Below are 25,158 nucleotides of genomic sequence, written 5' to 3' on the forward strand. Positions count from 1 at the left end.
TTTGGAGCGAAGGAAGCAGTCAGCGTGATTGCGACAAATGCGGCCTGACACAGCACCAGCCAAAAGAATGTAGAAAATGAGGGTACTTCAGAATAAATAAAACCCCGTTCTGATCCATATGGTGGTGCTGAAAAGGCCTGCATAATGGAGAGCCGAGGGTGCGGGGTCGAGAGAGTATGCATGAATGGAGAGGAGGATTTCTAGCCCTCTCCAGGCAGAGTCCAAATGATCTCCAGCCCTGTTTTTGTCCTCCGTTAATCAGCCTCTCTTAAAGCCATTTAACTGGCATCTGCGCTCTGACCCTCAACCCAGCAGAAAGCAGGCGATGGAAAGTGCGTGTGCATGTGAGGGAGAAAGGCTTCCTCTGCACACACTCAGAATACATATGCGCGCAGAATACAATAACAATTTCCATTCGTTGAAACACCTCCCTCCCCAGCACACGGCCAAGATGCTGCCAAGGTTAAAAATATAAATAAACCGATTAAACGTCTGGCAACTGATAGAGCGAAGGCGTATCTGTGAGGAATATTGCGGGGATGAATGATTCAAAGTTTCATTGCACAGTCTTCATCAAAGCCTCATCAAAACCCCCAGCCAAAATAGAGCCGGACACACAGCTGCACCTCATTGAGAGATCGGGTTGATTTAATCTGCGCTAAACATGATCTGATTGAAAGCTAATACGGCCCTTGTGTGGTCAACGTGCGACAAAGCTTCGGACAGTCAAACTGATAACAATAACTCAAAAAGAAAATATTTTTCCTCAAAGACCCCTGAGGACAAGACTCCCTCTGTCCATTCTCCACAACACACCGTTGCTTAGCCCCGCTTTACCCTGAGCTGTGTGTTTGTTGTGTTTTCGCTCCTTTACAGGCCAGTGACCTTTACTCGCCAACGAGGATAAAATGTGTCCTTGCCCGCTTAACCAAATTCAATAAAAAACAGACACAAAAGCAAGGAGTGGAGCTCGAGCAGCAGCATCTCCGGGACGACTGGTAGGACCTCTCTCCACCTGTCACAGCCAGTGATTGTCGAACGGCCGTAATTGTGGATCACAAGTGCCACGCTGGCATGAAAGCCCACAGGAAATCCCTCCAACAAAACGCCCGCCAGGCTGGAATGTTGGCACCGCGTTGGTACTCCAATCCCCCCGCCCAGGGGCAGCGGCAGCGGCGGCGGCCCGAGGACGGAGGACCACGTGACGCAGGGAGGAATGCTGGAGGCCGACGTCGGGTCGGAGGGAGGAGGGGAGGGAGACGGAGGCCCGGCGGTTGGAGGACAGTGGTGGGGGAACCGCTGAGGTTAGGGGAGGATTTGGGGAGGGGATTTGGGGCCAGCGGCCGAGGCTGTAGTGCTAATCCCCAGTTGGCAGGCTGGAGAGAAGTGTGAGGGCCTCTGTGCTGAGGAGGCCGTCCATCACTGGCTGAAGTGGTCGGCGTCCTCGCTGTCAAACGTGCTTAAGGGGTCGGGGGTGAGCCGCCTGGGCGCTGGGACCAGGTACGCTGCTAGAAACCCACTGATGGAGAGGCTCGGATAAATCCTGTTTCACTTGGAGAGGGAGCAACTGAAAAGAAATCAACTCATACAGTAAATTCCTCTTCATGTGAAATGTTAGGGCTATTTAACTCACCTCTTGACTGAGAGAAAACAGAAACAAACTATTACCAAGTTCCCAAATTAACCCCTAGTTCATGAAATAATATCTAATATATACACTACCAGTCAAAAGTTTGGACACACCACATTTTTCTTTGTTTTTACTATTTTCCACATTTTAGAATAATAGTAAAGACATCCAAACTATGAAATAACACAAATGGAATTATGCACTGATCAAAAATATGTTAAACAAAACTAATCCAAAACGATCATTTATTTTAGATTCTTTAAAGTAGCCGCCCTTTGCCTTGATGGAAAGGCAAAGGCTTTGGAAAGAAATTCATACATAGGCATCAACTTCATTATTTTTATTTGTCTGAGAAACAAATTTCAAGCATTTAAGCATAAGCCTTTGGATCAAAATGGCTTTAAGATAATGAAAAACATGGTACATTCAATCAGGTCTGTCCGAACTGTTGACTGGTAGTGTATATCATGGCAAATGAGTTCAGATCATTCAGATGTCTTTGTCACGACATAAAAACTGTCATCAGATAGTTTGACATGCCATGCGCCTGACATTGGAATCTATGATCGTGGCTTGCTACTTTCCCAGCACAGCTGTGAATTATTGAATGAAGATGACAGTAATGTTCGTGAGACTACGGACGCAAATTCTTAAGGGAGACAGATTCGTGTCGGAATGGAAATGGAGGCAATAATCTGGTTCCACCGCAGATGAGGACGATGGAGAATGAAGGAGGGATGGGAAACGAAAGGAAAGAGTTTATCTGTTGTGCGTTAATCTCAATTTGCCAAATTTAAGTGTTGTTAAGGGAGAAGCGGGGCATATTACACTGTAGTAATAAACACATGACAAAACTGTCCATCATTTCATCCAGCTTCGATACACACCCACACAGACACACATACACACGTCTATAGAGAGAATTTAGACTGTATATCATTGATTTAACCTCTGCACCATTCAACATAGCAACTGGTTGTTGCATTGCCTTTGTTTGTCAGTTAGTCTTTACTGCTGACAGAGGACAGAAAAAACAAAGTCCTTAATCATTTACTTGCTGTAGGATAAACATTAAATGTGACTCCATTGCTCTCGATTAAATTCTATTCAGCTTTATTGTCATTCCACCTTGCACAAGTGCACAGTGAAACAAAGAAACAGTTCCTTGGGGTCACAGTGCATTCAAAACAAGAGGAGCACGAAAAATAAGAGTGCAAAGACAGAAAATACAAGACAGAACAGTGCAATGCATTGTTAACAATGACCCACAGCCTGGTAGCACTGAAGCAAACATATAGTTTGACAGTGAGATGTCTGCCTCTATAAATACCTTTATAATTACATACACAGTATCGTGCATATGCACCAAAACAATACTAACTCTCATGTTGCTCACAAATTCGGTCGGATCTTCGGTTCTTTTTCTGGTTAGCAGGCAAGCTCAGGCCACTCAGTCTCTCACACACACACACACATACACACACACGCGCACACACACACACAGGGCTTCATAATACAAACATGAACCCGACAAACAGGACTGCCGCTGTCAATCTACAGCTTCCCCCCCCCCCCCCTCCCCCTCCCCTCCGCAAAGTCACACAAGGCCCTGAAAGGACAAATGTTTGTTTCCCCTCTGCAGAATTAATGAGGGCATCCATTCCTGCCACCTCCGCTCCCCAGCGCCGACAGACTGCGCCCGGCTCCCGCTCTGCCTGGGCTTGAAAGGGGAGAAGTAAATATTAGGACGTGACTATTTAGAATGAGCAGGAAACGCGCAGAACCGCAGCAGGGCCACGAGAGGGGCAGCGGGAGCAACGGGGAGGAACGAGGAGTGTGTGGGCCGGGGGGGGGGGGGGGGGGACCTCTGAGATCTGCTCCCCAGGATGATGTGACAGAGACGTGCGCTAATTGCCTTCACCCTTCACACCGACTTGCTCCTTGTAAGCGCCCCCTCCAGCTATTCCCCCTGAAATACAGATTCATCTTGCCTCACTTACATGCGCGTTACGTTTGTTTCGAGCCTAACAAGATTTTAATTGGGCAATTTTGAGGGCAGCAGAGTAACGAGAGCGTGCTTGGTGCGCCTCCAACCACCCAGGTTTATTTGGCTTTCAAGTGGTGTTCTGCAACTTCATTGTTTTTTTTTTATTGTGTCTATTTAGTCCATGCTTACAGTTGCAGTGCATCTTTGTTTAGGGAGTGAAGGATAGCCTGCATGTGACCCTCTCCTCTGATCAGAGCTAACTAAACACTGCTTTGCTAAATGTCAGCTCTGATTGTTCTGGCTGACTAGGACCAACAACGTCTCTGCTAATTATGATACATCTGACAGGCGTTCATTGGCGGGTTATGCTGCAAAACTGAAAGCAAGTGGTCCTTGTGTTTTTTTATTTTGTCTCCATCTTTGTTGCTCAGCGCTCATTGCTGTGGTGTTTCTGCACTGCACGTCCCAGTTCAATGAAACAGTGTGTCCAGTACTGTGACGTTTTTTTCCTTGGATTTTCTGTTGACGCAGTTTGAGTTTCTGTAGGTGGCGCTCTTTTCTCTGTTTGTTCAGCCATGGTGGCTATCGCTGCTCATGCTAACTACCCAGTTCTTCTTCTATTTATTCCAAACAAACTGGAAACGTAAAACGCAACGCTTTTCCCGGGAAAGAGACTACCAGACACCGGGTGTTTAGAACAGCAAATGGAAAAGCTTTCATGAACAGCCTATCAGTTCAATCACTATTCTATCATAGCAATCGGCAATAGAAAGTAACAAAATGGGCATTTATTTATCTAAAAATGTGGACTATTACTTAACTTGTTGTCATTTTAAAGCTTGCAACACTCTGTGACCACACACTGATAATCAGAACTATGAAATCACATTAGGAGGATCATTTGCTGATAAGGAGCTGGGGAGCAGAGTTGGACTGGAGTCGATGAAGCAGGTTGGTGTGGAGAAGCAGAGAGTATCCAAGAGTGGAGGTGAGACTCGGTGTTGCAGCTTGGTCCCCCTTTGGCTACAGCAGAGTGTAGATTTAACAGCCCAGCCGGGGGTCCGGTCCATTCCAGCTCTCTAATAGCGACCTGTAAATCAGGCTGGCGTCAGACTGCAGGTATGATATAGTGGACCTGCGGCCTGTGGCTGAGGTCTCTGGGTCAGAGACGCCACAGCAGATGGGCGTCTGGACCAGGATCGCTCCTCAGAGCAGCACCCATAACACACATAACAATCCAAAGAAGAAGTCGCCTGTAGGTATTAATACTGGGTTTGTTTAGTCATTCCCCTCCCGTGATATTAAAGGAGAAGTGCAGTTGATTTCACATTAACTTTTTCTTGGTGTTTAGTAGAGTATTGATTATTTCTAGGGTTAGAAAAAGACCATATTGGCCTTTGGAAAGTGACTTTTTTCCTGCATTGACTTTTCTTGATTTTCTTTGCATATTTTATTTTTTTAATTCAATCGTTCAATACATTTTTGGTGTAAATTATTTTTTCTTTGAAAGGCTTAATGTATCCCATAGTTTCCCCTACAATTGAATAGGTGTGGTGGGTCAATCAGCCTTAAAGAGCTGCTAACCCACCTAAAATAATTTCATCAGTTTTGGTTTCAGTGAAGAATTACAGTGTCACATAATGATCAAATGTTGTTTCAGAGGCGTTTCCACCTTGCAAAGAATAAAATTAAGGGATGGAAACACTGAATACTTGGATTTTTTGGCATGAAAATAGGGTATAGATATTGAATATCAGAACAAAATATAATCTATCAGCAGCTTCAGTACAATAATATCAGTATCATCCTTCCAAAACAGAACCTTAATTATTTCAGCACCTGTTCTACTTTCTGTAGCTAGATATTGATGACTGATGGTGGCACATAGTTTCCAAACGGTACCGATCGATAGTATATTCTTAGCACTTTAAAAAAAATTACTCTCTTTTCCCAGTGGGCGTGTCTCCAATCAGACAATTCACAAATCAAATCAGCACTGCAAACAGTGCTAATCACACATAATGGCTTTGCTGGCTGCCCTTCCCACTCAGCCGTTCGCCAAATAAATGGTACTACCTCATCCAGCCTGAGAAATATGGAAGCAATTAAAGAGAGGGGGGTAATCTGGCTACCACTCAAAATTACCCTTATGCTACAAATGGAAGAGAAATTGAAACAAATATGTGTGTGTATATCGTCGATTCCCACCTCAAATCCATTACGTTCCTTCCCTCCAAGAAATGGCCTTCTAGAACGAGAGCTCCAGTTGAAAGATTTGCGAGGGCGGGAGATTGATTTACTGCGATGCGCTTGAGTTGCAGCAAGTGGGGAGACGTCTGAATCTTATACCTCAGCTATTCATTTGGGCAACTTGAGAGAACGGCCACATTTAACCGGATCAGGGGGGATTTGGGCCGTGCAGTGAGCTCATACGGTCTATCTGCTTTAAGCTGAGGTTGTGAGAGTGTGTGTGTGTGTGTGTGTGTGTCTGTGTTTCGGCCGCTCAACAACTGCGCACTGTAGTTGAAACTGGAGGTGCAATTATAGCACTTAGGCCTGAACTTTTCCTCATGTTCCACTGTTCAACCAGAGTGATCTGGGTTAAAGAAATACTGAAACAAAGCCGGATCACTGATCGCAGCCTCCTGAATTATTTGTAAGTAAAATGAAAAACCTCAATCAAGCATTATTTTCATGTTTAATATTTCTGTCATAGTCACAAGATCCAGATGCATTATCAATGCACTGATGCATATTCCAAACAAAGAAAGGTCATTCTCCAGAAGTTTCTACTTGTGCATTTATTTTTAACATTGAACACTGAAACAAAGGGAAAATGAGCTTTATTGTGCTACAAATGAAGATCCACAAGTCAAAGAGTTATAAATGTGGGACACTGATTCCTAACTTTTACATATTTTTGTTTTATTTAACACTGAACACATAAACTCTCTTTTTTGGTCCATGCAAATACTAAAACTAGATCAAATAAATTGAAAGTCTGAAATACAGGAACTAAACAAAAACTGGCAAACCTATCTGAAAACAAACTGAAATTGCAATTGAAAATGAAAGTTACTAAATAAAAAAAAAATTAAAAAATCAGTTGATGGAGGCTGATGGAGACAGAGTGCTGACACCTGGGTGGAAGCAAACTGCTTTGGGAGGCTTTTTGTCTGTTCTTGATGTAACCTACATCACCTTTTTTTGTCTGAAAGTGTTTTTCTTTACTGCCCATCCTTTATTGCAAAACGTAATGTGAAAAAAATCCTTCTCCCCATCTGACATTAAGCGGAATCATTTGGCGTGTTCGCATCATGACATCAGTCATCTTGGCGGCGCGTGACAGTCGACTATTAGATTAAGCTATCAACAGGGAAAAAGTACCTCACGCAAGGTGATGAAATGCAAAGGCAACGGGCCTGACGCTTTTCAGCTGATCTGTGATCAGTGTAAGGCCAGGCCGCTCCACTTATCAGATCATCGCCGCTGATCTTAATGCTGCTGGCTATGCGAATGTTTTTCATCATTGGCCCGCTCGCTCTGGCCTTAAACAGTGGGAGGCTTCATGTCAGGAGCGGCTAAACTATTCTGCGCTCTATTCCCCAGATTATGTTTAATGGATATGGCTGAGCTCACAGAACACACACACACACACACACACACATGCATACATCAGCCGAAAAGCCTCTAAAATTGTGACAGAACAAATCTTTGCATTTGTGAGCCTGAATTATATCCTTGAATTATTACGCTGAATTTTATATCGTTTGACTCAGCCAGACAGTGGGTAAACATGGTGTGTTTTACTGGTCTTCATGTGAATAAAGCAGCACCGCTCCCCTCTTTAACCCCTCTCACTGATGTCAATTAGTTAGCTGTTTCTCCCCTGGGTTTGTTGACTCCTCAACTCGGGGCGCAGCCCCCCCCTCGGCCCCCCCGGCCAGATTTACTGTGATTACACGGACCAGTGTTTACTTTTCCCAGAGTACTTAGCTCGCTGTTTCTTTTATTCATATGCGTTCTGTCCCTCTCTCCTTCCATCGCTCATTTCATTTATCCTTCTCTTGATAGCTTACACTAAATGTCTACCATCTAGATGGGCACTGATTCACTGTGTGTTGAGATGACGCAGTATAAATTTATCTGTTGCGATATTTTAAAGCTGAGTTTAGTTTAAAGATGACCAAGTGCCGTTTCTCCAAAACAACATGGCATGTTTTATGTAAATTAAAATATTTCTACGCTCACAGGGGGTGAGCGACTCAAAAACTGAAAATGAGTCACCACTTAAGTAATGACCATTATAGATTTGTTTATGTGTAAACTGACAATCTTTTACTCGGCTGAATACCAGTCTGGTTCTCAGAGTTCGGCGGTGATGCTTGAGTTTGCGGCACGTTCCTATATATGGCCAAGCTGAGCAGCTGTTTACTGTGCCGACCTTCAGAGTTACATACACACTTGATCCACTGTGCTGTATTAAATTATAGGCTTATTCCAATTACCAGAATAGACTCACTGTGACTTGCCACAGTAAATTGAAAATCTGATCTGTAGCCAAGCACTTGTTCAAAGTGTCTGACCATAGTTGGGTGAAATAAAAGCGCCGACGCTGTTTTAAGGCAAAAGAAGCTTTTGTTTCGAAGCTTAAAGTCTCAGATCCATTTCTATCACAAACCGATGGTCTGTATTAGTAAGGCTAGTCACTGCTTATATTTATCCTTTTTGTAAAACATTGCTCAATCTTGCTCAGATGAATTAAAAATAACATTGACGGCAGTTATAACAGTCTTTTGTCAGTTGTATTGTGGTGAACCAGAATCAGAATCAATTTTATTGGCCAAGAAAGTTTGCACATACAAGGAATTTGTCTTGATGCATTGCTCCTGTGGTCACATACAAAAATTAAAGATGAAAGTAGTATAAAGAGTAGTAGAGCAATTCAAAGTTAAAGTTCTTAAAACTTTTACTTTTGTTTACTTTAAACCCTTTAACCTACACACTCCTGTGTCTACACTACAATGATCTTTGGCCAAATTGATTTACTACCAAACAAAATAAGCTCTTTACTGTCACTATCTCCTCCTCAGCCATCTACTGATTTGTCTTTATCTGGGAAGAAGGGCCATGCTTTGAATGATCTGCTATCTCCCAGCAACATGCCCGAGGACACACACATACACACACACACACCCACACCCACACCCACACACACACAACAAAAAAAATAGCATTTAACAGCACATACTGCTGTGGCCCTATTTAAAGGCTGGAGGGTGGGGGAGTGGCCCACAACAGTCCATTTACAGTACGGGTCAGTACATCTGAAAGCCTTTACCACTCCAGTCAAATTCTTTGTCTCCCTCATTCACAGCAAGTTATCTAGACCAGAGGCTACACAAAGGCAATTGGCATTATATTGTGCGGGCTGACATTAACCCCTGATATTTTCACTGCTCTCCATTAAAGTCCTCTTTCCCTTCTCTATTACCAGGCCATTCCCACAGAGCCGGGGGTCACGCCGACCACCAGTGTGGCACGGCCAGATACCGAGATACTCTCTGACAAAGACGGAGAGAAAGAGAAGAAAAGAAACGTAAACTTCACTGCCGATTAGTTCCGTTTTTTTTGTTTTCTTTACTTTTGTTTTGTCTTCCCCCGTTAAAGCTCTTTAACGGGCCGGATGAGGGCCGCTCTAAAGCTCTAAAGCTGTTTTTTACCTGTTCACATCCCATTAGCTCGCTGCTCCTCTTCCGCCTCGCCACAGCTCAGTGTCGACGGACAGAAAAAAGGAACAATATGCTCCAAATTAATGTGTAGAACAAGTTCATTTTGAGTTAACACGTTCAGTTCTTTTTGTACATGAAATAGTTTTCCCGTGTGGCATGTGTCCAATAAGATATTCCAGAGAGGTGAGAGGGAGGTCAGCTGAATAGTTGCACGACCTATTGACAACAACGGCTGCTCTCAGGGTCAGACAGCCAGCTTCTACAGTTGTATTTCCAGAGAAGGCATGTCAGACTATAGATCCTAGTTCAAATCTAATCTTTTGAGGTGTGGTGAAATTATTCGAATGTCTTGCTTAGTTTTCGGTCGTGACAATTTCTCAGGATATCAGCCTGTGAGAAATACCGGAGGAATTTCTCAACTTGGTTTAAACATTTACATAAGTAGAATATTGTAAATTCCTAGACCTGATTAAATTGGCTGAAGATGGAAAAAACGTGGATCGGTAATTTCGTGAGACATCTAGTCAGGGGTTTTGCTATCATTCACCGGAGGGTCAAGAGTTCAGCTGCCTCCCTAATAGTCAACAGTCGCTTTCAAAAGTGCTTTTAATGTTAAGGTGGCTTTTTAACGCTTTTAAAATACATTTTATCACTCGCTGACCTTTGCCAAACACACATTTAGAGGGTTGAATCGTCTGCCAAAGGTGACGTCCACTGTGAGCCTTATGTCAAGAGTCACGTCCACGCAGCTTTGTCTCACTCACACACACATACACACTGGACTAGACTAACATGACTTTGGTGGCTTCATAAGCACTTTTGATAGCCGCCAGTTGACAAGAAAAGTGGCTTCTAATGCTGGTTATACACCGGTTACAGCCATGTAGAGGACAGTTTGCGAGTCCTCACTCAACAGGTTAGGCTTCACATTTCTACAGCCGCGAACCCACACACACACACACACACACACACACAACACACACACACACACACACACCCTATTCTCTCCAACTGCCAGGCTGAGGAATGCCAATGACTGAAGGGTCCTTGAGGCTGTCGACGGGCAGCACTGTGTGCAGAGACCGGACCCCCGCTCACCTGCACACAGCACACCCTCCCTACCCCCAACCCTTACTACCCCCGACCCCCCCACCCCCCACCCCCAAAACCCAGAGACCACAATACCCTGTGTTCGTCCTCACTGGCTGTTTCTGCTTTTAAACAGCTGCTACACAGGCCCACAACAACATCCATTGATAGTATCTTAAACAGGCTTCTTAAGAGTTCATTGTTCAATTACCCCACTCTGTGATTGTGTTACCATGCGCCGTCTTTGGTTCTCTGTTGGAGCATTAAAAAAGGTTTATGTATCCGGCTTCTTGGCTGGATTACAGAGTAATATTGGATCTGGAATCTGGAGTCACATTTCTCCTCATTACCTGAAATAGAAGTGGCTAATCAGCTCGCCTTAACCTGCGAGTTTGCCGCCAAAAATGAAATTAAATGAAATTGACAGCTGCGCAACAAGCCCAGGGTCATAAAAGGACCACTAAAATGTAATTGAATGGTGATGGCATTCCCCAGTGCCTTGTTTTTCCAGAGTGTGTGGTGTTGTTTTGGCAGTGTTTGTGTGCGTCCACAGGCTGGGGTCAATAAGTGTTACAGCTACAGTTAAGTGCGCAGCTAGAGCAGGCTGGTGAGGTGGTGGATCATGTGAGCTCACAGCATGGGCCCTACATCTTCCCTGACTATTTATGTCGGTGTAGAATCATGAGAACCACTTTAGCCAACACAAGGCTGGTCAGAGGGTAATACCTCGGATCTACACACTGCCAAGTCTGTTCCCTCCAATAACAGTCTGGCTCTATGTATCAAAATAAATTAGATTTCTGGCTTTTTTTTTTATTTTAAATTTGATGTTTGGCCATTGGAGGTCTGGCCCTCAGTCAACTGAGTGTTTGAGTGTTAAAGCCACGATAGGAGTGATGAAAAGCCCTTTACAATGGCCTTTGTGAGGATGTGGAATGTCCAAACAAACACTTTCCCAGGGTTTGGGTAATTCAGAGGCTGATCCCAATAGGCTTTCAGGTTGAACCCTGCAACTCATTACTGACTGCACTGAGTTGATTTACACTCGCACTGTGCTTTAAGTTGTGTTAAATTGTTATTTTATAACACTTGGAGGTGTAATTAATTACACTATAAGTAGCTTCGTCCAAAAATAATTAGCCTTGGGGGTTATGAATTTGTCTCTGCCAAGTTTCTGCAAACGGACCTATATATCAAGTTGTGGTTCCAGGAAAGAAAAAAACATGCCATTTCCATATAAAGAGCATGGTGAAGAGTATTTAATTAGTTTATAAATATTTCTTTCTTTATTTCAGTATACAAAAAGACAGTATGTACATCCACACAAAAGTGGTTTACAAAATGGCATTGTAAGAGATCCATGAGTTCAGTTCATATACTCTGAAAATAGAAGATTTTGAACTGCCTGCATGTCAGACATACTGGAGATAATGCACCGTTTCACAAACTAAAAAAGTTTCTTTATTCTCTTGTCAAGATCCACAGAGGTGCAGGCATGACCCAAGTAAAGCTCCGCACGGGACACATGTTGAGAGTCAAAAAACGGCAACCACAAAAATGTTCCACGATTGAAATGTACTTGAAGTTCCCTTTGTGTGTGTTCCTTTTTCCTCTCTTGTCCATCGCTCTGGGGAAAAAAAAAAAAAGTCCCAACAGTACCTAAGAAAGTACCATTTGAGTTTCATGGATCCATCAGAACCCTTTGCATTCCATGGAATGGCCTCTGTCTAGCGAGGAGACGGCAGAATCCCTCTCCTCCAGAATAAAATCCAATATCATTTCTTTTAATAAAGATATAATAAAATAGACTTTCAATATCCCAGTAGGGTGAATGTATGCTCATTAACAAGAAAGGGGGAAAAAACCCAGGAGGACGGCGGTCTTCACGTAAACCGACTGGCATTTGTCACGACGCCCCACGTTCAGGTTCGTGAGACGGAAAAGAAGCAGAAAGGTCCAATTGGCGGTTCGGAGATTCAATAAAAAAAAAGAATGATAATGAAACAAGAATAGACTGCTTCTTGTTGAAATATACATGCTAAAGCTTAAGACAAAAGTAAGCCTTCTTGGTATCGTAGTGCTTTGGTTATCTGTAGCCCCGGCTGGCTGGGTAAAAAGGTAGAGGACTGCTGGTTGGGGCCGGCGGCGGAGGCAGCGGCAGGGACTCATTTGCAGACGTATCTCTCCACGATCCGCTCGCACTTCTTGCAGGTTACGTAGCAGCACCAGTGATACTTGCAATGGCAGCGCTCCACCAGTTTCTCTGTGTAGGGGTTGTAGCCACGGCCGCAGCACATCAGGTCACAGCTGTCACTGCCGACGGACGTTTTGTTGCACTGCCTGGAGATAGCAGAGACGGAGAGGGACAAGTTAGACATTTTTTGGGGCATTTTCTTTCTTCGTTCTCTGGCCGAAGAAATCATTTTTCTGAACACGGTGACAGCTATGAAAGGCAACATATTCCCAGTTCGAAACACAATTTGGTTTCCTGACCGAGACAATTAAGTTTACAACTTCTCTCTGAATCATCTTGTCTAGTACGGTCTGTGTGCAATCTCGCAGACCATGAGGAGGCCACAATAGTCCCTTAAAAGTGCTTGACCAATGTGCCTTTGTGCATTCATTCAGCCAAACATTTTCCCGTTTTTTCTTTCTTTTTTTTGTCTTTGGGCGGTGGATGCTTGGGAGCCTTTCATTTCAGAAGCCCGAGGCATCTTGAGTGAGCGGAGAATAACCCCGTCATAAATCACACTGAATACACAGGGGGATCCTCCCTCTATTTAGCTTGCCCTCTCCACATAATTGCATTGTTTTATGATGGCAGAGTGTTAATGACCAGTATGGTGAGAGAGACACTGGGGTGACGACTGCTGCTGGAGTGGGAGGAGAGGGAGGAGGACTGGGAGTCATTGAGAGTGTAGGACGGACTCATTACAACGGTGGGACCTGCGTAATTGACAACCCCCCCCCCCCCACACACACACACACACACACACACGCAGTTGTGTTTTGTCTCCTTGGTGCTGCAAATGGAGCAACAGGACAGGACTGTACATTCTGCAGCTCACATCTGCTGGTTTAAAGAGAGACACAATAATGCAATTTAAAACTAAAGCACAGCCAGCAATGGTGCGTCTCCTCACAAGGCCGTGACACTTTTTGTTCCAGAGATCACACATTACCCATTAGCTCTGGGTTTACTGCTAAGATTCAATTTGTCCCTGTCCCAAATTCTGCGGTTTGTCAGAAGCAAAGTAGTGTTACTACAAAGAGTAGAGTACAAGTGTACATAACTCTGGACATGGTGGACAGACATTCTTGGCCTTAACTGAGAACTACTGGTGTTCTCTCCTGCTCTCAGGTCTTGTCAGTGGTCAGTGGGTCAGAGCTATTGATGCTGACGAGAGTAAGATTAGAAGTCACTTCAAGGGTAAAGCCAGATAACACCATCCTGAAGTGGCCACCACCGACCAAGGGATCTGAGAACAGACTCCCAGAGTGCACCAGCTGCTTGGCGGGGCTTGTAGAGGATTGTGGGATGGCAGAAGATGCTGTGACCATGTGATCGAGTGTTGTGAGATGGACTGGTTTGAACATCGTCCAGACACCCTCAGTCTAGACCCTCATGGAAACAGTTGGATCCCATGCGACACATGCACTCACTCAATCATATACACACACATCAGTGTCACACGTTCCTTTGATGATGGCCTTGAATTGGGTGCCTTGTGACTTGGCGTAAAGCGCTAAATATGCTGCAGACCGAATGTGGCTGCTATGTTATCAGGCTGGAGACAAGGGATGCATGGGGCGCAGTGAGTGTACTTGACGTGAAGCATGTCTTCTGGTTATCTATGGAGTGGCCGAGTGCTGAGGGACACATGATGTGACTGAGTCATATGATGTATGACATCTACAACATACAACAACATCACATGCCAATTAGTGGGCATTTATCCAAAGTGCCCATGATTGCTGGCAGTCTCCAGTGAAGAGCTGTCCACTAAAGTAGCTGCAAACGCACAAAAGTACTTGCAGGCAGGGATGTAGAGTGTAGAATCAAAAAGCATATTGGAATTACATCATTCAAAGGATATTCTTATTGATCTTAGCTGACTTTATCATATTATTTAATTTTTACCCTTGTTCGTCTTTATACAATAGGATACGGCAAATGAATCAAGCTAACAGATGATTAGACAGGTAATGCTGGTAGAGTTGCTTGAGATAAAATTTTTACATTTGCAGAGAAACTTCAGCGGCCACATTCTAGTCACACTTGAAATTTCCCATGTGTATCCTGCAATTCAAGGCTCAATAATAGAGACTGAGACACCACCAAAATTCCTCTCTCCAGGATATTTATGGAAAATTTGAAAAATCAAAACACTGGCAAGATAGTAGTGTATATGCGTGCCATATTCCTCTGATACTGGTTGGCCACATCTGTCTATGTGTCAGGCCGTTAGACAAAGGGGCTCCTTGCTGCCCACTAAGTTCTCACACAGCTCAATCCAACAACACAAAACGCAGTCCCAACTAAAACACTACAGCTGAATGGAGCGAGTCTTTCTTTATCTTTGGGGGGACCATGAACTATTTCCCATTTGTGTGGCACTCTTAAAATCGATATCAGCTGAGTGCACTCAGTCCCAAGAATAACTGCATTAGTCACTGGCTCAGATAGCGGTACAAGGACCCCAGTCACAATGGCCTTGTCACTGACACGTGCTTAGACATGCCACAGACAGACCAATCTCAGGGATCAGTGCTTGTTATCAGCCAGCCTCCAAACTAAATGGTGCCACCAGGCAGGCCAGCACTTCACTAAAGTCAACATCCTGGACGAGCAGGCAAACAGGATTGATCATTTCCTAATTGTTGGCTGGGTGGGTCTGACACTTAAGTTCTGATAATGAGTCTAACTCCAAACAAGAGAGAACTATAGCTACTACCCATAGCTTCAAGCTCTCCATAATCCCCCCCAATCCCATACACACTCACGCGTACACACACTGGTCTGACATGACGGTCTCACCTGTCCTGTGTGCCGACAGAGCCCAGTTTGTCGTTCTTGGTGCAGAAATCCGGCGAGCTCTGCAGGTAGACCAGCTCGTTCTCCCTCACCGGCCTGATGTCAATGTCTTTGGGCACCAGTTGCTTGCGTGTCCCCATGGGCCGGTGAACCACTTTGGTGGCAGACAGGTACTTGGTCTTCAGGTCCATGGCGATGTCCCTCAGGTCCTGCAGGCCTCTCCAGCAGGTCCTTATGGAGCAGGAGCCTGACACACCGTGGCACTTGCACTTCATCACCAGCGCATCTCTCAAGGCCTGGACAGCAGGACAGAGGACACAGGGTTAGATACACCTTATTGTATAGGACTGGCATACATATGGGTAAAAAGATACAGTACAAGCCAGGTATACACACATGTATTCCAAAAATGTATTTACAATTTACAAGTCTACACAGCAAAAAAAGTCCTACTTTACAAGCCATTTAACCTTGTATGGAGTCATAAAATCCTATTTTTCTAAAAACAATCTGCAGAGATCTGAAACAAGAGACATCATCTTGATAACAGTGGAGTGATCTGATTTCAAGATATTGAAATGATCTTGATTCAATAGAATTATTGAAGGAAATGAAACTGCACTAGAAACCAGTTAAATTATCTAACCCCATCAACATATTTTTTAAACTTGTTTTAAAGTTAAAAGTAAGATTTGAGGACTCATATTAGATTACATGGTTTGTTAAGATGGACTTTTTTGTAATGGATTCATGATGGTTTTGTAAAAACCAAAAAACATGTCCAGCAACTACATTTTCCAAAAACATGAAATCGGAGTGTATGCGTGCAATCTGCTGGCCATGTTCAAGGACGACTCCATGCTTACCTGTCTCCCGACTTCACTGTTGTGTAGGTGCATCAGTTTGTTGGCGTGGGACCCTGACCTCTTCATCTTCATGGGAGCATCGGAGAACTTGGAGCCCATGACCAGACCATAGTGCAGGTTGTCAGCACAGCCACCCCAGCGATAGCCGGGCTCCGGGATCTCCCCGGGGATAGGGCCGCACGAGCACAGCCGCAAGTCCCCCGACGTGCACGCCCGTGCTATGGTGTGGCTGATGGCTGCCGCCGACAGAGCGTAGACGAACGCCGACTCCCTCGTTCCTGACGAAATAGGAAATAAATGAGTCAATATTATATAGATTTTAAGGACATACACCAAGATTTTGGGAGATTAGCCTGTTGGTCAACCCTTGCTGTAGTGAGAATATAGACACCAAAGTCATTTATGTCTCCCCACTAGATCATTCGCTCAGGTGCTACATGCTAACACTTTAGCATACATTATGTTGAGTAATCATAGGCCACTAGCATTATCCAAAGTCAGACAGACCTTTAAATAATACAAAATTATTAGTGGTAAACCTGTACACTCATACATTACTCAGTAGCCAGGTTCATTTTTGGCACTATTTCAGGTGAGCAAACACATATTCATCTGCTAGTTCAAAACAGTGTGTTATTTTTATATCATTTTGTGTACATGTCTGACTTAGCTGCATATCATTTAACATTACTTACCATTTAGCTTTAGAGCTGCTACACGTTCTCATTTTCTCACTTTTGAGATAATGCTAGTCGCCTACTATCACTCAACATCGTGTTTGTTAAGTGTTAGCATGGAGCATCGGAGTGAATGATCTATCGGGGACACATGGATGATTGTGGTGACTACAGTATGTTCTCATTACTCATAAGCTGACCAAAAGGCCAATCTCCCCAAAAAATTGCCGTACTAATATCTACCTACAGCATGTCTGTTATTGTCAGAAAGTAGTTTCTTAAGTATTGAAAACGTAATTGTCTGCACTCAGAGCCGGTGAAGTAGTCAAGACCCCGCCTCTGGAGCCACATGTACCCCTGATGGCCTAGGATCGAATCCTGCCAGAACCTTTCTCTCCTTTGTCTCCCCCACTCTGTGACCTTCTCAGCTTTCCTACTGTCTCAATGAGGGAAAGAAGCACTAAGAGAACTGGACTGCCCGCACAAAATGTAATCATCAAACACAGACCGTTGCTGCTCTCGCTGCACCGTAGGCTGAACATTGATGTAATTGGTGGTGATGTGTGTACATGGACAGCACACATGTTTAAGGCTTGAGAGCAAATGGAGGTAAGGAAAGAATCATGCATGACCAAAGACCGGCTAGATCAAAGCCATCCCTGGACAGAGAAGAGCCATTTCCTGTCTCCTCATCCCCAGAAGAGACTGTTCATTTGGCAAATGGCAGCTATATCTTTTCTGGGGAGCAATGTACAACCCCCCTCCCCCCACCCACCCACAACCGAGCAACGATCTCTGGCATATTCAAGTTCCTTTTGGCAAAAGAAATAGATAAGTCAGGCTCCAACACTGGAACACAGAACAGACAGGCATCCAGTCAGATAATAGTGGGGATTTTGGAAATAACGAGCCAGTTGTTAATCAAATCGTATGGTATGTACACACATATGCTGTAGAGTGGAGGATTCTCAAATAACGGCTTTATTAACCTCTGTTGCAGGTTTTTCAGGAATACATGATGGAACAATTTGTCTGGCAACAAAAAATGAGAAAGACGAGGTAACATGTCAGATTAAAAACAGAAAAGATTGTTGAAACGGACAGAGTTCGGTATCAAAGTTCCTTTAGCTATTACTCATTTTAATACTCGCAAATAAATCCTTTGTGGCATGCGAGCCAAGACGCTGGTAAGAGAATTGCGGACCATTGCACCAAGTACTGAAAAAATCAACTGAAAAAGATGCAGTATTTAAAGTTATGACCTTGGTTTGGGATATTCATTGACCATCAAGGCCACCAAGCGTGATCATAAACATTATACTCTTGCGGCTAAAACGCTCGGAGCAGCTCTGTGGAAACAACAGCGTCCCTGCTGTGATGCCAAACTATTTATGACCCGTACCTCTGTCGAGGTCTGGCCGATACTTGGGTGCGTCGACGGGCATTTCAATGGAGGAGCAGTTCCAGCGCATGTCACCAAAGGTCTTCTGGCAAGTTTTCTTGACTTCACGTGCAGCTTGGATGATGGTCTGCATGAGCTCCAGGTTGCTGCGGCACAGCTGGGCTTGGGAGGACACCAGACCAGGAAGCAGCTTACAGTGTTGGGTCTGGTTGATGTGTAATGATGCAGGTGTATGTGATAGCGCTCTGCAGTGGGGGGCAAAAGAACAAAACAAAACCAAGTTGTTGAGGTCAGTACACAGTGTGTGCTCTTTTAATTGGTATCACGGTAACGATGGTGAAGATGCCGACAGCTGTATCACAGATAAAGCTTTTATGTTTGACAGGTTTATGGATGTAAATCAAAAGGAGATATGGGAATACTGAAGTATGTTGGGTGTTGTGAGTTTTACTCGGCTGTATGTTTGCGATTTGAATTCCTTGTGTACACACATTTCTAACCTCTGAGACAGATCTACTTAGAACAAACAACTGACAAATCGAAACAAAGAACGCTGGAGGCAGGGAAAGATTTTGGCATGCGTTACGGCGGAGAACCATCTTATCACTGTGAAGATCCCCAAGGAAAGTCAGCTGTGGATTAATAAAATATATGTGACACCTTCTTGGCACAAGACTTTTCTTTTGTTTAAGCACAGAAGAGGCCCCAACATATGCCAAAAAATATCTTTTAAAAAACCCACTGAATTCTGGTCCACTTTTAGCTGAGTAACTACCTAGGATTCCTCCACATTTGCTTTTTTCACCACTGAAAGGCTTCGTCCCCTGTGGCCTCAGTTTGACATGAATCATCTGTTTACAGACTATTAAAGGGTGCACAGATTTCATTTAAACAATTTAAACTTATTGAGGATTAACTTAATAGAGAAACCACAGGAGGAGGAGGCCGGCTCTGATCTCTGATCTCTGCTTTCTGCGTCTCGCGCTCTGCTGAGAGTTCGTGAGAACCAGGCAGCTCCGCCTGCACCTTGGCCTGTTTCGGATTAGGGGCCGAGGGGCTAAGGGGCCGCCACTCTGTGCCCAATGATAAGCTGTGGCTCCCCTGCGCTCGTGGTAACCCGGCACTCGCAGGTGTTTACAGCCGCATCTGTTTTGCATCGTGGCGCTGTGCATTGTCAAGGACTGTGAGAGTCCCCGCTTAGATTTAGCACATGCCATCCCATCTCTCGTAGGCACATCTGCTAGAGTGTAAACGCTACGAGCTTTACAACAAGTCATTCTGATAAGAAGACGCTGTAAAGCTGATCCAAAACATAATGTTGATCCGCTTGAACTTAAGTGTAGTTTGCACAGTGATAAAACATAGAAGTATAGGGATAAAAAAAAAGAAGTCATAAAGTATGAAGATAAAAAAAAAACACGGAAAGAAGATACACAGATCATTTATGCAGCAAACCCCAAAGGGCTGAATGAATACGAATACCTCACTTCAAAACAAACCAAAAAAAAACAGCAGTCCCCAAATAAAAAAAAACCAACTTGTTTATCTTACGTATTTTCCAAAATTGTTGCGACTTGTTTACTTCTACCGTAATCCAAATAGTGTGGAGCGGAGTACAAGCTAGAATCAACGCTTACAGCATCTCCGCTTTCCTTTTATAAAACATTATTTTTATGATAACATTTTTCTTCACTGGACAACACACAGAGTGAAGAGTGATGTCACTTGGCATGCGCCCCAGCTCCCCGCGCCACCGCGACGCCCCATCATTTCTTTCCTTATTTCCTGTTCACATCTTCTCATTATCATACATTAGGGAAGTAAATTCAATCGGAGATCTTGGGACTGCAGTGTGCACACAGCCTCTGTTCACTGACACCGCATTAAAAACAAAAACAAAAACAAGGTTTCCATTTATAACCTGAGGGACCGCCGGCTACTCTACTGTCCCTTTCATCACATACCCATGTACAGAACATGCAGCCTTTTCCTTGATCAGGAACAGTGATGTGGAGGCCCATTTCAAAAGCTGCTATGGCCCTTCCACTCCACTCATTACCATCCACATAACACATTTCAGCACCCAAAATGGTACAATATGCCTTCTTGTTCCCATAACACTATAGGTTAACATTGCAATGTGAATTCTCTACAGTTAATGAAATTACTTTGAACACTTCCAATAAATCTATAGTGATGTGGCTGGAGGGAAGCCCATTTCACCCTAAAACACACTACTATTCCTTAATTATAACACACTGAAACATACAGCAGGGAGCCACACAATATTGTCAAACTTTATTACATCATCTGTGGCATCATTGTTTGAATGTAAGGCATTGAAAAGCTGGGGAAAAGTCTAGAGAAAAGGATGGGAGTATTGTTGAGTATACTTACAGCCATTTGATGCCAGAGCAGACCTGAGACAGCAGCAGAGCAGTGAGCACACCAAGAGGCAGAACATGAGAGCTGCTCCTCATGATTAGAAAGTGGCTCCAGTTCAGACAGGACAGAAACGCAGGCGGCTGTTGGGCTTCTCGGCTCAGAGGAACACTCAAAGGTCAACTGTCATGGCACGGCCTCCTCTTCTTAACTCTGTTATGAATGGAGTAAGAGCGTGCTTAGCACCGTCACATAGTTTGCCAGTTGTAACATTTTCACGAGTGCTGAGCGTTCCTCGCTTCCTTCCCTTTGCTTGATAAGCTGATGAATAGGGTTGAAGAACCACTGTGAAAGTCATTATGTGAGCTCTGGAGACTTTAAAAGGCAAGTTTTAGATCTTGAGATGATAACAAAAACAGATAAAATCTGAAGAAAAAAATCTGATAAACATTACCTTAATTCTCTTAAAGTCAACAAGCTCATAAATCATTTACACAGTAAATACATTTGTTTAAAATTGTTTAAGAAATTAATAATATGATTGTGCTTTCTTCATGAAATAATTGTAAATTATTTATTAACACTAACTGAGGTGTACCAGTGCACTAAATAGAAAATTCATGGTAGTATTTCAACATTATAGCCTCATTCTACAAGCAAGCAAACACAAGAGCTTAGATAAGTATTTTAATTTCCCTATAACAAAAATCACTGTCTTTAATATTCTTACAGGCACTTACAGTGTGTCTGTGGTACTCACTGTAGTCTCAGTAGTCACAATAGTGAGTTTCTATAGCGAGTTTCTAGTGACTTTATACTTTATGGTATTTTGTTGGTATGATATCACTATAATATTCTCATATTATATCCCTATATTAGCCTATATATAGCTGACAGTTGTGCTGTGATATTTGTGTAGTATCTTATTGATCTCTTATAGGATTAGGCCTATTATAGTTTGTTTTTGTATGGACGAATTTAGGAAAAGGTTCATCACAACATTCACAAGAACTTTTGCAATAGTTGGCTGAGAGAGAAGCAATTCCAGGTGATAATTTTGGCTAGACTGAGTAGGGTGTTTCAAACTTACTGGTTTATTTGCAAAGTTTTGACCTTTGCTATAAAAGCTGTTGGCAATTTAACCTACTGCTTGCTCTCCTCCACTTTGAAAAATCCTAAGAATTTGAGATGGTTTGGCAATCATTGTGGGAGACTAGTAGCCTACAGATCAACGCATCAGAGGCGCATTATCTGATAGCGCTTTGTGCTGTTGATCAGGAATCTCTTTGAAGAGCGCTTAAAAATGTGTGCGTTAAAACGCCCTGCTGGCTGATTAGGCCTTTATAAAACAGATAGTTCCGCTCCTCGCTGCTGATTGGTTGAGTCGCGTTCGAAACTGTTGTAAAATAGCTGATAAACAAACACCTGTGTAACAATTAATTTAAATATTAATGCGCCAATCGAAAATCACCACTCATACTTGTATGTTGCTTAGCAACCACGCGGTTACGCTACAGTTCAAGGACTATACTATTAGCATTGACTAATTATCATTGTCTTAAGTATTCGATTGGAAATAAAGGATTTCTTAAGCGTTTGCATTCTTTTAATACAATGGTGTGTTGCCGCTTGGCCTCGTGCCTAACAAAGACTCTGGGCTGTTTTAAATCCACTGTGAACCACGGCCTCAAGTGGCTTATTGCTTAAATTTACATTTGGTCAAAGTGGCCCAAATGGCAGTCCTGCTTCCCACAAGAAGATAGGCTGATAGCCTCACACTCACACACCATCCGATATGTGTCTTTCACCGCGCCATTAGACAGGCAGCGCTACTGATTGGCACGTCAAGTGGCCTATATGCTATTTCCTAATGATTAGTGGGAATCTCATCTCATCTCATACAGCCTATTTGAGAAAGATGAACAGATAAACCACGACAGCCTTTTCAAAGCGGGCATGATATTTTTGCACTAGCCTTCAATTAGACTTTTTTTTTTTTTTGCAGTAGCCTTGACTACAATTTACATAAGTTGATTTTAAGTTGTGGTCTATTTTACCTGAAATGAAGTAGCATAAGATAACGACTATAAAATTTGTGGCAACTAGACAGCGGAATAAAGCTATCATAGCCTATCTGAGATCATGGCTATTCTGTAACAAAGTTTCCTCATTTTTTCCAGCCGATTACATATCAGCCACACTTACCTAAAACTACTGCGGTCAACTTTAAAAATGCCTTGTATTCACTTAACAAGCCTAAATTGTACGTATATGAGGCATAATCTCACTAAAAAGTAGCCTATATAACTTTGCTCCCAGTCAAACAAGTTGCACCTCACCTTTGACGGCGCGCTCAGCTTTCAACGTTGAATAAAACAAACAAAATCTCAACAGGTCGAAATATCCTTTTCGAGTAGCCTAGTAGTGTCTGTGTTGGTATCAGCCAGACGCATTGGTAAAATCCAGCCCGGGGTGATAGAGTAGCTCCAGCCAGGTACGCATGGTTTCAGTGTGAGCGGTGTGTGAGCGGTGTGTCCGTCGGTGTGTGTCTGGGGTCTGAGCGGCGGAGGAGGAGTGGGGCTCGGCGGGGGCAGAGCAGCTCTAAGTACTCCTGCCCTGCTTTGATCTCAATGCTGATGTCACACCGCCATTAGCATAAGAAAGCACACTGCACCGGGACGCAACTACAGCTACTCGGAAACACTTAACTATTGCTGTGGGAAGAAGTCACAGGAATAGTCTTATCATATTCCTATAGGGGATTATAGTGTGTTATAGTGTGTCTGTGCACTATGGTGAAGTTACAGCTGCCTTATTGTATGGTATTTTTTTTTTTTTTTTATCTCCTGTGGTATCACTATAATATTCCTATGAAATTCCTATAGGCATCTACAGTGTGTCCGTGGTTCTCAATAGTGAGTTTATAGTGACCTTTTTCTTTTCTTTTTTTAAATCTCCAATCTCAAAACTATAATATTCCTATATTACAGCATACTCCTATGATATATCATTTAAAGTTGTGCTGGGATAATTATATAGTATCCTCGTAAAATTTATTATTGGATTAGTAATAGGCTTGTTGTTATAGTGAAAAAGGAGCTCATTCCTTTATTTCCTTTCGTCATTCATCATTTTTCCAACCCACCTTCTTCTGTGGAAAACAGAGGGCTTAGCTTATGAATCTAAAAAGTTATTACTATTTTCTTTACACAGCCCACAGCTAAAACAGCAAGCTTATTTGTCATACAAGCATGAAATCATATATCATTGTCACTAGGCTTACTGATGCAGCAATAACTGGAGTAATAATAATGGTTTAAAAGGTTTATGACGGGCTAGAAATCAATGTTTTAGTTTTACATTTTATACTGCCAAAAGAAGATCTCACCGTTACTAATTTGGTCCAGTTTATACCATTGATATGAAACAAGAAATGTAACCTTTTTGTTTCAAAATTACAACCTAATGAAATGATGAAGGTGATGAAATTAGTAAGTCATTCTATTAAAAAACGACTGAAAATATCCATGTTCTGGAAATCCTTTGAGAACCTGGTTTTCCATTCAGACTTTGTTGACTTTCTCACAGTCTCTTTGCACACAGAACCAACTACAACAGTATTATAACCAAAATTCAATAATGTTCCTGCTTTTCCCCTGGTAAAACTCTGAACCTGAACACTCCCTTGTTTGTAAACAAGTTGCCTTCATAATTAGTGTTTCCACAAGTAATATTTAAGGGAAATGCCATAGTCCATTCCTGGTAGTTACACTGCTGTTTACCCTTTCTGTAGTTCTCAGCAGAGGAAAATAACAACTTTTTTTTTTTAGAGAAAGGTGAATTTGAAATGTAAATGATTTCCAATTTGAAAATTAAATTATACTATAAATACCAAGGCACTATTAAAATCCAGCATATCTTCTTTATTATTGTGAACATCATAATGCAATTTAAAATAAATTGTAAATGTGGCATGGTATTTTAGTATTCAAAGCACACACACACACACACACACACACACACTAATAAGTAGAATGCTATTCAACATGTGTTCTGTAACATTTTCAAATAAAACCTCCTTGCTAAGTTACATCCACCTTCCCTGCACTAAGCTGTTTTCCTTCAGTATGAACCACACTGTAAGTGATACGCTGCAGAGCCAGCTGTGGGAAAGTAATGTATCGTTTCCCTGAGAATCCCCTGCACCTCCACCGCTCAGACAAAGGCAATAGTGAGCTGTTGTCCAGACCTTGACCTTGCGACTCATACACTAGGGAACAGCAGATCAGGTGTTGTCATGCCGTCTCTGCAGCAGACACGCTTACACACCAGAACATGCCCACTTCCTCTGGGAACAC

General features: G+C 43.1%; 1 protein-coding gene across 1 annotated transcript; it reads right to left on the bottom strand.

Moving 5' to 3' along the window:
• Positions 1-11,692: 11,692 nt before the first annotated feature.
• Positions 11,693-23,349, bottom strand: wnt11 (wingless-type MMTV integration site family, member 11). The gene is made up of 6 exons (XM_071518674.1): positions 23,140-23,349; positions 20,816-21,013; positions 18,419-18,663; positions 16,340-16,617; positions 15,477-15,769; positions 11,693-12,778 (listed from the first exon to the last, which is right to left on the bottom strand). Exons 2-6 carry the CDS (start codon positions 20,896-20,898, stop codon positions 12,604-12,606), a joined length of 1,074 nt encoding a protein of 357 aa, XP_071374775.1. The 5' UTR covers positions 20,899-21,013; positions 23,140-23,349; the 3' UTR covers positions 11,693-12,603.
• Positions 23,350-25,158: the final 1,809 nt, after the last annotated feature.

The sequence above is a fragment of the Centroberyx affinis genome, unplaced genomic scaffold (genome assembly GCF_046629955.1).
Source record: "Centroberyx affinis isolate AG114_WGS23_722 - 3 ecotype Tasmania unplaced genomic scaffold, CSIRO-AGI_Caff_v1 ptg000051l_1, whole genome shotgun sequence".
Lineage (NCBI taxonomy): Eukaryota > Metazoa > Chordata > Actinopteri > Beryciformes > Berycidae > Centroberyx > Centroberyx affinis.

Excerpts from the sequence above, each read along its gene's own strand:
- wnt11 (XM_071518674.1), bottom strand. The coding sequence starts at position 20,898 with ATGAGGAGCAGCTCTCATGTTCTGCCTCTTGGTGTGCTCACTGCTCTG. Across the intron at positions 18,664-20,815 it reads TGCTCTGGCATCAAATGGCT|AGCGCTATCACATACACCTG; the intron begins GTAAGTATACTC and ends CCCCCACTGCAG. Across the intron at positions 16,618-18,418 it reads TCGGCCAGACCTCGACAGAG|GAACGAGGGAGTCGGCGTTC; the intron begins GTACGGGTCATA and ends CTATTTCGTCAG.